Below are 15,176 nucleotides of genomic sequence, written 5' to 3' on the forward strand. Positions count from 1 at the left end.
AATGGGCCAAGCACTGTCCCCTAATTGAGGCTGTGTTCTTAGTGATGGTTGGGAACCCTCACCTTCGATACAGAAAACAGAGCAATGGATTAATACGTGATTAATTAACTATTAGCTTAAAAATCTTTAAAATGAATTAATATGATTTTTTTAAAGTAACTTTTCTATAGAAAATTTTTACAACACACGCACCGTTTAGCAGTTTGAAAAGCGTGCGCGCGGTAAATGAGATAGTGAGGTTGGGAACTTAGACTTAAGGCCTTGTTTAGTTTCAAATTTTTTCTTCAAACTTCCAACTTTTCCATCACATCAAAATTTTCCCGCACACATAAACTTCCAACTTTTCCATCACATCGTTCCAATTTCAACCAAACTTTCAATTTTGACATGAACTAAACACACGCTAAGAACACACTCTAATTTGCTACACCAGTCACCACTATTCAACCCAAATCCCAACTAATGGGATTTTTTTTCCTTTTTGAGTGCCTCTTCTTTCTGTAATTTTGATCACTGTCACTTTGTCAGGTCTACAACGGGCTGTGGCTTAGGCCGAGTTTAGTTCCAAACTTTTTATTCAAACTTTCAACTTTTTCATCACATCAAAACTTTCCTACACACAAACTTCCAACTTTTTTATCACATCAAAACTTTCCTACACACACAAACTTCCAACTTTTCCATCACATCGTTCTAATTTCAACCAAACTTTCAATTTTAGCGTGAACTAAACACACCCTTAGTCAAAGTTGTTGTCGAGATGGGCCAGATTAAACTTCAGCGCTTTTCCATGCTTACGTTATACTCCTTTCATTTCAAATTTCTTATCATTCGAAGTTCGTTCGAGTCAGACATCTGAAATCTTTGACCATCGATTTCTATAAATTCATATAGCTTATCATCATAAGATTTATATTTTTAATTTATCATGCAAAATACTTTCATAATATGTAATTCACATGTTATACTATATGGATTTGTATATATCAATGATCAAAGATAAGAAATATTTGGCTTAAAACAAAAGTAACTTTAAGTAGAGGGAACATTCGAATAGGTGTACTTGACACCCGATCCAATTTCGAGTCAATAAGCATAATCCAATTATAGTTCTTACTCAAAGCCCAAACACCTAAACTTTACGAACGTCAACTCTAATCCCCAATCTTTATTGAATTTATTGCTGGTCTTAAATACAATTAAGATAAGAAAAATAATTATCCGAAACGAAGACATGCCTATAGAGAAAAATAACTCGGATTGTAAATATCATAATGTCAAATATAATGTAACATCATAGTCGACGATTGATTGGAAGTATGGAAAGATGGGATGCATTGGTCAATATTGAAACTGCAAAGCCATTTAATTTGGACGCGACTAGACCGAGACCGGTCTCGCGATAGTCCTATCACGCGACATGCGCCCCTGCCAGAAAAAGCAACCACGTGAACGCGCGCCCCTGCCAAAAAAGGAAAGCCCGCGCGTGCACCACGGTTGCACGGCTCTCGCTTCGCGTGGTATAGCTGGCGTGGGCCCAGCTAGGACAGAGCGCTGCGCGCCTCCTTCCCCCCTCCAACCCATCAAGTCCGGACAACTGGCAGCGTCAATCCCCACGCAGCCGCCATGGCGGAAAAAAATCAGAAAAAAAGCACGAACAAGGGGAGGAGGACGAAACCATCAACTCGGAGGAGGAGAAGAAAGTAAAGTAGATCCAAAAAAATATATCACAGGTACACATGAAGTTCATCCTCTGTTTTTTTGAGATCCATCCAAAAAAATCATAGAAACTAACCTAGAATCTTTGAGATCTTTTCTGTCTTCTCTGATAAACATATTCTATGAAACTGTGCTGCAATTTTGTAAGAAATGAGTTGTAATGTTGTTTCCTGTCTTCCATCTTGATTAATGTCCTCCCTCATACCTCCAAATTTCCTTTGTATGTGCTGCTAGGAAAAAAAGTTGGAGCAAAAGGCATGAGTAGTGATGTTTCAAAAATCTCAGAGCAATTTTAACAGAAACTTACTTCTAACACTTCAGTAAATTACTTCCTAGGAACTTGCAAGTTACTTTCACATAAAGTTGAATTCACATTCCATAGTAGGCTCTCAGAGCAATTTTAACAGAAACTTACTTCTAACTAGGGATGAAAACGGTCGGAAACGATCGGAAAACAGTCTCAACCATTTCCGTAACCATATTTTTCTCGGAAATGAAATCGGAAACGGTAAATTTGGAAACGAAAACGATATCGGAAATATCGGAAAACCTGAAACGGAACAATACGGACGGAAACATGTCGGTACAGATCGGAAACAGGTAACAAATACGGATACATTAAACTATAAAAACATATATTTAACTTTACATAAGTATGTTATATGTATACATAAATTCAAGCTTATACTATATAAATTATAAATTAACTTCATTTTAGCCATGTACAAAAGTTAGAGATTTGATTGAAGAGTCAGTCAATATGTAAGCTGCGGGTCAAGTATAGACATGCTCTATAAATATCGACATATTTAGAATATGGTAATTACCATATTATAAGAAACGGTAATTTCCACAAGAATACGGTAAATACGGAAACGATCGGTATAACAGCAAAACCATTTCCGTTTTCATTTCCATATTTTTTACCATTTCCATTTTTGTTTCGGTCGATTATCATTTCCATATGGCTCGGCCGGTAGAAAGTCGAAAACGAACGCCGGTCGGCCGGTAATTACCGTTACCGTTTTCACCCCTACTTCTAACACTTCACTAAGAGTTACACCTTCTTAATTCATTTTGTACCTTGTATGTGCACCCAACATGATGCGTTCCCCCTAGTTGCCTCCTCGCTTTCTCTTCTAGTACTGCATCAAAACAAAATTGTGAAAAAAAACATAACTATAGCCACTGATGTCAAATTGAGAAAAAATTGCTTCCTATAGGCATGTAACTGTAAATGTCTAAAAAGTTACTGTCCTATTTCATGGTATTTACTTCCAAAACTGCACTGACTTACTTCCAAAAATTGACTTACTTCCAAAAATTGCACTGACTTACTTTCCAAAATGCACTGACTTAATTCCAAAATTACACTGACTTACTCCCAAACTACACTGACTTACTCCCAAACTACACTGACTTACTTCCAAAAAAAAGGTATTGTACTGTAAGTTACTTCTAGAACATGCTAAGTTATTTTTGACAACAGATGAAGTTACTTCTAGAACATGTTAAGTTACTTCTAGGAAAATACAGATAAAAGTCATATGATTCAATCCTTTAGCAAAAAAAAAGTCTAGTGCATTAAAAAAAGGCAAAAACACTTCCACTTGGATTTTACAAGTTTTCTAACATGTAGTGCAATTGTATGGGGACATAGTCATACTCCTTCTGAAGCAAACCAAAACTTCATTCAATACTGGATTGCAACATCATAAATCTGGATTGATTTCGAAAAACTGGTTGCATTTCATACTTCTACCATAAAAAGGATTATGGGTACATAGAACAAGGATAGACATGCAATCTCACATAATGTGACAGGAATTAGTTAACCAAATTTTATTCAATACTGGATCATTCTGATTTACTAACCATCCGGTTATAACTATAGGTAGTACACATGTCCAAGTCCATATTCAACATCAAAAATACCGTTTCAAAAAAAGTAAGTGTTAAGTTACTTTTTATGGAATATTAAGTTACTTCTAAAACTAGTTAAGTTACTTCTAGAAAAATACAGATAAAAGTCTAGTGCAGCAGCATAAAAAAAGTGTAGTGCAGTAAATAAAAAAAGCAAAAACACAGGTTCAAGGGTAGAAAGATAGACGGTTGTTTCAATACCTTTGTTCTACTCCTTTTTGGAGGAGGTTGTGTTGCATCATCTCCACCGTGATCTCTCTTCTTCCCACGTTGTGATACACCCCTTTTTTCTGACTTGACTCTGATTCGTTACGTGCCTTTCGTTGCATGGGATTTCTTCCTAGCCATCACTGGAAAATCATTTTAAATATTAGTTTCAACAAAAACTAACCAATTACAACTTAACAACTAGTAGGAAGTAATATTTATGTGTTTAGAAGTAAGTCAGTACATTTTAGAAGTAACTTAACTAGTAGGAAGAAAAAAATGCAAACTTAATTTCATTGTTCTAAAAATATTACTCATGCCATAGGAAAAAGTAAGTTTTAACTAGACTAGATGCAATTCAATAAATCAAATGTGTTGCTTAAGGAACATTTGATTTATTGAATTACATGCTGCATATACATGCATGCACATACATGCTCCCCCCCTATCTGCAGCCTCTGTTCTCTGAATGTACGTCGATCTCTGCAGATCGATGTTGATCTATTCAATCCATGTTGGTTGTTACGACTTGAAACCTATGTAGCTACCCATATTTACACTGTGTATGAAAGCATGGAAACCTAGAGCTATCAAAGGGCACACAAAACCCCTGGTAAAAAAATGGCAGCACAAGTACACAAAAAACCTCTGTTCTCTGAATGTACACAAATAACATAACTGAATATTAGCATCTACAATTAGCAACATGGTAACTGAAGAAAAATCACACTGGGTTTACATTGTAAATGAAGCATGGAACCCTAAAAAAGCTATCAAAGGGGCACAAAGAAATCCTAGTATAATGGCACCAAGTTTTCATTATGCTGAGGCTACAACATGAAATCTGACTCATGGCCTGTGCAAGCAAATGTGCAAATGCCAAAATAGAGAAAAAAAATAGAAATACCTTCAAATTGAGCAAGAGATCCACCACCACTTGTGCTCTCTGAGAGGATGCAGAGAGGGCGCAGCAAAAGAGAGCCCGAGATCCACCACCAGCACTAGCCCCTGGATGAGGAAGAGAGAGGGGGAAATGAGGGGATAGAGCTAGAGAAAAAACAAATGCCCCAATCGCACACTGATTTGCGCAGTTAAAATGCCCAAATCTCTCCACCTCTCCCGGCACAAAAAACGCACACAAATCGCTCCACCTCTCCACCTCTACCGGCAAAAAACACACACAATAATCGCTCCCCCCTCCACCTCTGCTGGCATAAAAATCACACACAAAAATGGATCGCTCCTCTCTCTCCGGCGCAAAAAACCACAACCACCTCTGCACGCCGCAGCTTACCGCCGGATTTGGTGGAGAGGAAACCGCAGCCTCTGCTTCCCTCCCCCCCTCCCCCACAACTACCGGCACGATGAGACGAAAACGTCGCCTCTACCGCGGATTCCGCCGCCTCCGCCGTTGATTCCACCGCTGGCGCGACAGGACGAAACAGCCGTAACCTTCCCCCCTCCCAAACCGCCGCCGCGGCGACGTCTCCGGCAGGGATTTGGCCGGAGATTCTCGCCGCCTCCGCTCTCTCCCTCTCTCCGCCGCTCTCTCTCTCGAGCGCCACAGGAATTTTTGAACAGTGCCAACTCTCTCTCTCTCGGTCGGAAAAAGTGCGACTCGCGGTCGGGACAAGCCGACCCGCGGTCAGGACGCGCACGCGTGCCGGATGAAGGCCACGTCGCCCGCGCGCCGATCGACGGCTGCCACGCGCGTCGCGCGATAGCGCTAAACGGAGAGGCCTCTCCGTTTAGATTATACGATTTAATTTATGAAAAGGTATAAAAGTAGGATATTGAATAATAAATATATGGAATTAAATAAAAGATTTAATATCTTAGATCCCGTATTTATGAGATAGATCCCATATCTAGACGAGCGAAAAAGGGAAAATACGAGGCAGAAAGAGTTTGAGAACGAACCCAAGCTGAGCAGCAGCAGCTTCAGACGCATGTGACTGTTAGTATGTGACGATGACGTCACGGCCCCTTGCTTTTTCCAGCTTCCAAGGCCCAAGGGGTCGCTTGCCGTGCCGTAATATCCATCCATCGGATTCCAACGGCCACGATTACACGTGCGCCACCGCCTCCCCCCCTCTCTTCGTCACCTCACCCCCCAACCCAAACCAACAAAAATAAAAACGACGAAAAGAAAAAAAAAAAAAGATCGCGCACACGACCCCCCCGACCCGACGCCGCCACCACCCACCCCCGTCGCAGCAGCTCACCCCCACCTCCACCGCCATAGCCATAGCCAAGCCGCGGGAGCTCCAATCCGAGTCGACCCCGGCGGATTCCGGCAGGGCTAGGCGCGAATCCCTCGCCGCGGCGGCCGCCTGCATCGATCCGGGGCCTCGCGGGAGGGGGGGGACCGGATTTAGGGTTTAATTTATGCATGGCCTCGTCCCCTCCTGGCGCCGGCGCCGGCGGGGAGGAGCGGCCCGCGGCGAGCCCCGCGGCCCCGGCCGTGGCGGAGGCGGTGGAGGAGGGGCCGGTGACGTCGCGGTGGGCGCCGGAGATCAGGGTGTACCGGCGCAAGTACCCACGCAAAAACCCTAAACCCCCTCCGAACCCTAGCCCTAGCTCCAGCCCCCTCGCGCAAACCCTAGCCTCGATTCGGAGGTCGATTCGCCGCCCCGAGGATGGGCCTGCGGCGCCTCGGCCTGATCCGCCCGCCGCGCCCGCTTCCTCCCCCCATCCCCCTCCGCCGAGCGCCCCGGTTGCCCCCGCGCAGCAGGGGGAGCCCGCCGCGCCCGCTTCCGACGACGTCTCCGCGGGGCCTAATCGGGACGGCGGGGCCGTTCCCAACGGCCATGGAGACGTCCGGGCGGCCGCCGAGGAGAAGGCGCGGAAGCGGAGGGCGCGGAGCGAGCTGCGGCGGCAGCTTGCGTCGGAGCTCGACCAGGTGCGTGGGCTTTCCAAGCGGCTGAAGGCGGCCGCTGAGGCCATCGCGGCTGAGTCTGCAGCGGCCCTTGCTTTGCCTGTGGTGGTGCCGCCGCCTCAGCTTCCTGTTGGGTATGCGCACTCGCAGTTCGCACTCGCTGATCCTGTGACGCCCATACCTGGTCAAGTTGCTGGTGCTATTGTTCCGGTCCGCTCAGTGATGCAGCGCGGGCCACTAACCGTGTCAGTGACTCACACAGAGTCCTTCGAGAAGGAGAAGCGGACACCAAAGGCGAATCAGTTGTATCAAAATTCAGAGTTCTTGCTTGCCAAGGATAAGTTTCCGCCTTCAGATTCACATGGTCGTAAGAAACCCAAGCACCACAAGAAGAAGCATCGTTCCTTAGCATCTCATGGTGCTGGTTATGATGCTGAGCAGAGGCTATACTCTCATGCTTTTAAGAAATCTATGTCGCTGCTTTCTAGGCTAATGAAGCACAAATTTGGTTGGGTGTTTAACAAGCCTGTAGATGCTGTTGCGCTTGGTTTGCATGATTATTTTGCTATTATCAAGCACCCAATGGATCTTGGCACGATAAAGACCCGACTCACGCATGGCCAGTACAGGAACCCGAGGGAGTTTGCTGATGATGTACGGCTGACGTTCCATAATGCCATGACCTATAATCCCAAGGGGCAGGATGTGCATTTCATGGCTGAGCAGTTGTTGGGAATCTTTGAGGCGCAGTGGCCCGAAATTGAGGCTGAGGTTCAGTACCTTGCCTCATGTCCGCCATTGCCAAATAAGTTTCCACCTCCACCAATTGACGTGCGCTTCCTTGATCGGTCAGATTCTGTAAAACACCATATGGTGTTGGACTCCAAGTCAAGGCCATTAAGTCATACTCCCACTTATAGTGCCAGGACTCCATCGATGAAGAAACCAAAGGCCAAGGATCCGGATAAGAGAGATATGACAATAGATGAGAAGCGGAAGCTTAGTAACAACCTTCAGAATTTGCCACCGGAGAAGCTTGATGTTGTTGTGCAGATCATTAAGAACAAGAATCTGTCTGTTAGACAGCATGATGATGAGATTGAGGTTGAAATAGATAGCATGGATACTGAGACACTTTGGGAACTTGATAGATTTGTGGCCAACTACAAGAAGAACCTGAGCAAGCAAAAGAGGAAGGCTGAGCGAGCCATGCTTGCAAGGCAGGATGCAGAGTTGCATGCACAACATGTTGCCCCACAACAACCAGTATGGGCATTCAATCATTCCTATTCCTATTCTATAAGTAGCACTATATAGTTAATTGAATTTTATGATTGGTGCTGAAAGTTACAGTTTCTTGGATTGCAGAGTCAAGAGCCTAATATTGGTGTAAAATCTCCAAAGCAAAGTAAGTTAGATCTGCTCTATTTTGTACTTCATCTAATTGTCCAAGTCAATTGCCAGGAACTATGGATTATGGAAGCAATATAATTTACTTATTTTCTTATATGAGCAGATTTGATTGTGGATGAGAAATTAGCTACTTCTGTGCCAGAACAAGCTGATAATAATGGACAAAATGCAAGTAGATCGAGCAGCTCTAGCAGCTCCAGCAGTGATACAGGATCCTCTTCTAGTGGTAATATTTCTTTCTGCCCTTGGTTTTGCTCATCATATTTTGGTATTTACAGTATATATATCTACCAGCTGTAGACATTTGAGTTAGTGTGTAATCAATTAATATTCTTTTTGGCAGACTCAGACAGTGATAGCTCCTCTTCAGATGGATCAGATGCCGCCAATTCATCTTGAAATGTAGGTAGGTTTTATTAAGTAGTTTTTGTGTTCTTATTGCTGTATTTGTTTCACTATAATCTAACCTAGTGAGTTAATTTAAGGTTTTTCTGTTATTATTGAGTTCCTACTTTTAATTTATGTCTCAATGATCCTATTGATGGCAGTCTGTTTCTCCAATATTGCTGGTGGTTATTCAAATAAATCCATTCTTGTGCAAACATAGACATTTTTATTTCTGTGAAATCAATATAGTTAAGTACTATTTATACTATACTCCGTGTGAAATCGTATGTATTCACATCTCTGTATGTTTTAGGAGAAATTTAGAATGTTCCTATCTGACATGCTAATGTGAATATATTGATTCGTAAGCATGCGTACCAGGAGTATACCATGGTAAAGCTCAACTCATAAAATATGTTAATCTGAACTAGTTAATTACCCACTCTTAATTGATTATATAGTCAGGCTGACTGATTTTAAGACTTACCACCCTCTAGCGTAGAACTGGGACTCTGGGAGGGCATCTACTTGGCATGTACATCTAGCTGTAAGCCAAACTGGATGATTTTATGAAAGCACAGTTCAACTGAATGGATGTAAAAAATCTTACGAGATGCATACAATGGGGAAGTCTTTGTGTTTCCTTTCTCTGTAAACTCAGATGGTCGAGGATTCATCTGATAATTTGTAACTCATAAGATGGGAGTGAAATTGTGGTTAACAAGCTGACATGTTATGTATAGCCCAAGATTTGGAATTTGGGAAGGTGGAGAAATAGAATTTGTAGTTTCTTAGGAAGGGATTAGTTCCAGTTTGTTATGCTTCCATATGTTAACACTTAGTTTTCCTAATCCTAAAAGATAATTTCTATTTATTGGGTTCCTCAAAAGTTTCTATCCATTAATTGTTCAGATGGCTGTATAGGAAGGCATCCTTATATTAATGAGCAATGGTAACAGAAAGATGCACTGAGAAAAGAAGTTTCATATTTTCCTCTTGTTCTTCTAGATTGCTTTAGAGCCTTGTGTCTACAGCAAGAGTACGCCTCCCAGTAGACAAATCAAGGGTCAGAGTCAGTGCCCTATCCTGGTTTATCGGGTCCTTATCCTGTTTCACATTACAAGAGGTACTTGTGGGTTTCTCTCCTAGGTTCAGGGGGTCAATTATATTTCAGGCAACGCTACAAACTTGATGGTTTTAGTGTGTCAAGCTAAGCAGAAAAACAAGAGATTATCATGTTTGTGGACTAGATGCAGGGCCCCTTGTGTTTACTGACGTCCAAACAGGGTTAGGGTATTCTATCTGTGTTATGGTTTCTGGAGCCATAGCATTAAAAGCCAGACTGGTCATCAGGTCAGACTCTCGGTTTGTTGTTCTGACAGTCTGACCGGAGGAACACTGGTTAAGCTGTGGTTAAAAGAAACTTCAAATATACTCCCTGCTTCCCAAAATATAAGGTGTGTTAGCCTTTTACAGAGTCTCCAGGAGTATACTTTGAATCTTTTTTACCATTAATTTATTTTGTAATACATTATCGACAACTAAGAAATTAATATCATATGAAAGTACATTCTAATACGAATCTAATGATATCACATGCGTGGCAATAAAAATATACTTTAATTATTAGTAAAAAAACACATTTGACTGTTCTAACAATAAGGGTGCTTTGTATTTTGGGATGGAAAGAGTATTTAATATTCCTTCATGGACACAACAAAGATACCACCTGTCCAGTCTGTCAGTTCATATTATGCCTAGAGGCAGGTGGATATGAGTCTGCTCACATTTCTCTTTAATATCACAGCGCTATATTATGGTAAGCATTCCCCCATTTGGAATGCACTTTGCATCGCTTAACAATGTTTGTGACATCTGTCATCACATCCAACTAGTATTCACTAAGGCCCTAGGTGTGTCTGTTGGAGGACTGGCGCCTGGTAATCAGCCGTATAGATTGGATAAATCGGCTAGGTGAGTAAGGCTTGAAGTTGAAGGTGTCAGCACTGCAAGCTACCTCGGCATGAGGAGGCTAGGCGTCTGCCTTTCAGAATGCTGCCTCCAAGGCTTCAACTATCATTAGTTAGTACAAGAGAGTATGTTTGTCCAGTTTGGCCTGAGTCAGAAGGCGTTGGGGTCATTGGAGTCGATGACGGTTAACTCATAGCTAGAAAGGTTCAAAATATCTCCACTGATCCAAATCTTGTCTAGCTCTAGCTCGATTGTTGCTCTTCGTGAGTATTTTCAATAATAACTTCATCTCAAATTGGTATTTGATAATACGACCAATTCACGCAAGCACATCCCCATGAGTGTTTTAGTGCATACTTCTAATTCACTTCATGTGCAATTATGTGCATGAGCCTGTGCTCTCTGCGCAAACAGTTCCCGACAACCCTTTCTACCATACATGAAAATCTTGTTTTGTTTGACACTAAACATTCTCATGAGGATGAATTGCTTCATTGTACTCCTACAGTGTAGTAGCTGAATGCCATAGCCATCTTGAACACTTGTGCGACACATTCTCAAAAACCTTGTGGATGGTGGCTACATTGTTAAACCTAGGATAGGATGGGGAGGGTCACAGTTACAGAAATGCAGTTTGTCTCAGCAAAGCCACGATATTTTGGTGTCCTAGATCAAATGCCATGATTCAAATTGGAGATGCCATTTGTTCCCCAAAGACTCATTCATTCCTTTTCAAATTCTTTCTTATGGATCATTGGATCCTACCCATTGCAAAACACAACAAAACATGACACTTATCATACATGGCTACATGAGAAACTATTTTAACCTCATTTATGAATACATATTATGTAATGATTGAAATGTTTGTCTTAGCCATTCAAATCTTCTTTTGTCACAAAGCTTTTAATTCTTAGTTCCTGCTAACTGGAAACACATTTTCTTTGCACTGGGCATAGTACGAAAAGTTAGTCTGATGGCCAGTTCCGGTTTAACTGCAGTTCACGGAATTTGAATTATAGTGTATGTTCCATTTCAAATGCAAGTTGATGGTGGTGGGGTGGTAGTGGTGACGTTTTCAGTTTGAAGACCCATGCTTGAACCCCTTCATCCTTTTTTCGCTTGATAGTTGATACAAGTTGTGTGCCTGGATGTTCTGTTAGGCCTTGCTTTGGCCCCATTCTCTGCTATAGCCATGCTTTTCAGGTCCACCAGCATTTTCTGGAATGTTGCCTGGTTCAGAGTGAAGCTGCCTGGTCTATCCAGTTCAAAGTGTTCCATATGCATGAGTGGTCTTAGCAGATCAGACTGAGCACAACACCAATTCCAGTTAAAACTGCTTGTCTGGTCCAGCTTTTTTCAACTATGGCACTGGGATTGAGCAATACCTGTTTCTTCCTTCTTTTTTAAGATTTAAGATAGTAACTCGGGGATTTATTCTCTCTCCATCATGTGGAGTGCTATGTATAAGCCATTTTCACTTGGTTGAATTTGCCTAATAGAAGAATTTTTGCCAGTTGGAAGAATGGAGGTATGGCAGTAAAAACAATTAAACAGATGTGTGTAACATCCCTACTACATCCAGACATTTATAATATGGTTACATAACAATTGGAGAAAGGTCTATCTCCTTTAAGTAAAGAACTACTAAGAAATGATGCCTGCACTGAAATTCATATTTACAGAGCAATAATTTATCTTTAGAATATCCCTTAAGTGCTTCAGTTTGTTGTGGTAATCAATTATTTACTCACTGCTATAATGTGTTTAACTTCTTGTCTGTTTCCTTCTGGAGTTCCTTTCTTCATCCTGTAGTCATTCTACTTGGTTTTGCCTTGCTGTGCTTCTTGATAAAATAATAAGTACGTTGAGGACCTTCCTGTGCTTTAGTTTGCTTGTGCTTTTATTCTTACTAGTAAATTGTGGTGTTATGCTAGGATGGCCATCTGAAGACCTTTTCAGAGTTAAACCTTGGTGCTTGCAACCTATTTATGCATCAGTATTCTTTTATGAAGAAATCCTGCAAATGATATAGACCCAAGTCTTTGGTTGATTGGCAGTAGTCTTCCTTCATACAGTTACACTTGGTCTCAATGAGAAAAAGAATCAAAAACAAATTTAAAACCCTGTAGTCTCATAGTTGTCTCTCTTGCATAGGGACTTAGTATAATCGAGTTTCTTTCCTGATATGATCACATGAGCTAGCAGCCCGATTAATTGGTGCCAAACACTTAGGTTACTTTTCTCAGTCACCATTTTCAGAGCTTTAGGAGTTGACAGTGTCATTTCGAATATCTGATTCATCATTTTTTGTGATATGTACTTTCATATGCTTATAAATGTGCATTTTGGAAGTATGGAACTGTGAGAGTCAGATGATTGTTGCTTTTAGCATAGACTCTGTATAGTACTTTGGGTGTGTGAAAGTAATAATTTAGCCTTTTATAGGCGGAATTGGAGTCGCTTGTCAGAGCGTGACAATCTTGGCTGCATAGATTTATTGTACATGCGAGGGTGTGCAGTTGATCACTGCATCTGTTGATCCTGCTTTTTACCTGCTATAGCAACCCTAGTGGTTTCATTAAAACATATTTGGACCTATTAGCTCTGTTCCATGACTGTCTAGGTACTTTAGTTCTATAAGTGGCTCTGCTATTCTCTAATTGGTTCACTCATAACGTTCACCTTCTCCTGAATTGCAGATTCAGAACTTCATCCAATGAAGAATAACTGTCTAATTGTATTTGGCATGACAATGCCTCAGCAAGACTCAAGACATGCCTATCTTCGTCTATCTAGGAAATCTCCGAGTTGCAGCTAGGATGTCATCCGAAGGCAGGATTCTGCAAAGGCCTGCTGAGCCTGATACAAGTTCCATTCTGCTGCTTCTGTGTACTTATGATTGTAGGTTAACTTTGTACACTAGTCCATTTTCATTTGTTTGGCAGCAGAGTGCAGCTGTATTATATGCACCTTGGCATTATGGATACCCCCAGCTGAAGGCAAGGTATTCACTAGGCTCAGATCCAATAAGACAGGCATGCATGCTGACGCTGATCTTATCTGGGTAGGAGTTCTGTAGCCTGTAGATTAGCCACAGCTGGAGCATTATTTACGTTTTGCCGCGTTGATTACTTGATTGCTGCAGTGAGTAGGAAGGTGATTTGTCTAACAGTTTGGTGACTCCACTCCTCTGGAATACAGGTAATGTTCTGACTATTTAACCGTTCCGCATCAAATGTGGCCTGTTGACGGTGTTGTAAAATTTAGCCAGATGAAGTCTGTTGATAAACGTTGCTTTGGTGTTTGTCTTGTGTTGCCTGTGATCCAGTCCATGTCCTTTGTGATGAATGCTTATTCCGAAACTGATCGTACTGTATTGTCAGATCGTTTTGTGCACGAGTTTTTGCAACCTTTCCGGTGGGGTTGCCCCATTTGCTTATGATAGTTTGTTTTGTTCGTTGTCTGTACCCTTGGACTCTATCCATTTAAGTTGGGCATTCGTTTTGGTTGGAAGCTTGAAGGAAGCTGCTTAATATTTTCTTTTTCTTCACTACGAGATGAACTGAACATCTGGTGGTTGGTTTCTTGTTCTCTTTGTACTTTGTAGTAGGACTAAAGTGCCAGTCTAACTTGATAGTAGTAAAGCAGCAGCATTATAGATCCGCACAACTAGATGGGATGTTGATTGTTATCTGTTTGTTTGGGCCTGTTCGAAGACAGATTTTCTTCATTTTCCGTGGGAATGTGGCTGATTCATGTATGAATAAACGTCGTGTACTCTTAAAAGAAAAGAGAAAACGAATGGTTGTAGTCCAATGCTCAGTTTGGTCCACCCAAGTGTCGCCTTCCTTTGCACAAATGATAGCCGAGCAGGTTGCCAGATACGAGCCAACCAACTTTCTGAGATGCTAGAACGTCAGATGCGTTGGATTATGCCTGTGGAAAAATAATAATAATTAAAGAACCACCGTTTTGTCAGTCTCACGGACTGTAAGGTGATGTTGAATACAAATGTTAGAGCAAGCTTAACCAGGTTATGGGCAGGCATATCATATGTTCCATGTGAAAGCAACATAATAATTTTTTTTAACATATGATCCATGTCAAAAATTATGTCCCATTTCTGGTGGTGGTGGTAGCGGTTGTTAAGGTCGTAAGGATGAGTTCATACCATATATTTATTCATATATAAGCCATCAGTCATCACTAATCGTTGCAAGTCTGTAATCCCTGCGAACGTGAAGATTTAAGTGCAATTCGTTTTATGGCTAATCACTCTAGGTAGAATTTAAAAACCTTGATTCCGTATTTTACATTTTGTCATGAAGTATTTGCACAATAATTGTTTTTTTTAAAAAAAAAAGGTGCATGCACTACTGTTGCTACAGTCGATGTATCTCATTATTTGCCACGTTTGTTCCACCCCTTTCAATGTATAAATTAATCCATCTGTTTCATGCCTCAATCATTTGGTCACACCACAGCTATCAGGTTAGGTTTTGGAGTGGTTTCCTTCTTGTGAAAAAGCTGCACATGCCAGTACCATTAGAAAAAACTGGAGGTGTATTTTGCAACTACTTGACAACAATGTTTAGAGAGGAAACCACCCCCTTACGCAATTTTTTTATGGTTAGACCAACTTTGCTCTGGAAGGTTTGGTGCTGTCTTCTGACTT

The 15,176-nt window shown here is 41.6% G+C and overlaps 1 protein-coding gene and 1 long non-coding RNA gene across 5 annotated transcripts; one reads left to right on the forward strand and one right to left on the reverse strand.

Moving 5' to 3' along the window:
* Window positions 1–1,148: 1,148 nt before the first annotated feature.
* On the reverse strand, window positions 1,149–5,427 carry LOC107280107 (uncharacterized). Its single transcript, XR_001543169.3, has 5 exons — window positions 5,144–5,427; window positions 4,757–4,857; window positions 3,844–3,992; window positions 2,803–2,864; window positions 1,149–1,946 (listed from the first exon to the last, which is right to left on the reverse strand). It is a non-coding gene; the product is annotated as an uncharacterized lncRNA (long non-coding RNA).
* Window positions 5,428–6,062: 635 nt separating this feature from the next.
* On the forward strand, window positions 6,063–13,805 carry LOC4328885 (transcription factor GTE4). Of its 4 annotated transcripts, none has more exons than XM_015771019.3 (5): window positions 6,063–7,993; window positions 8,081–8,135; window positions 8,244–8,366; window positions 8,484–8,546; window positions 13,201–13,805. In XM_015771019.3, exons 1-4 carry the CDS (start codon window positions 6,242–6,244, stop codon window positions 8,537–8,539), a joined length of 1,986 nt encoding a protein of 661 aa, XP_015626505.1. In that variant the 5' UTR covers window positions 6,063–6,241; the 3' UTR covers window positions 8,540–8,546; window positions 13,201–13,805. The 4 variants fall into 4 exon arrangements, with proteins under 4 accessions (XP_015626505.1, XP_015626506.1, XP_015626507.1 ...); XM_015771020.3 differs by having other exon boundaries at window positions 8,484–8,542; XM_015771021.3 differs by having other exon boundaries at window positions 8,096–8,135.
* The last annotated feature ends 1,371 nt before the right edge of the window (window positions 13,806–15,176 follow it).

The sequence above is a fragment of the Oryza sativa genome, chromosome 2 (genome assembly GCF_034140825.1).
Source record: "Oryza sativa Japonica Group chromosome 2, ASM3414082v1".
Taxonomy (NCBI): Eukaryota; Viridiplantae; Streptophyta; class Magnoliopsida; order Poales; family Poaceae; genus Oryza; species Oryza sativa.

Bases quoted from the DNA above. Each gene is read 5' to 3' on its own strand.
- LOC4328885 (XM_015771019.3), top strand. From the start codon at position 6,242: ATGGCCTCGTCCCCTCCTGGCGCCGGCGCCGGCGGGGAGGAGCGGCCC. The intron at 7,994-8,080 runs GTATGGGCATTC...TGAAAGTTACAG, and splicing joins ATGTTGCCCCACAACAACCA to TTTCTTGGATTGCAGAGTCA. The intron at 8,136-8,243 runs GTAAGTTAGATC...TTATATGAGCAG, and splicing joins TGTAAAATCTCCAAAGCAAA to ATTTGATTGTGGATGAGAAA.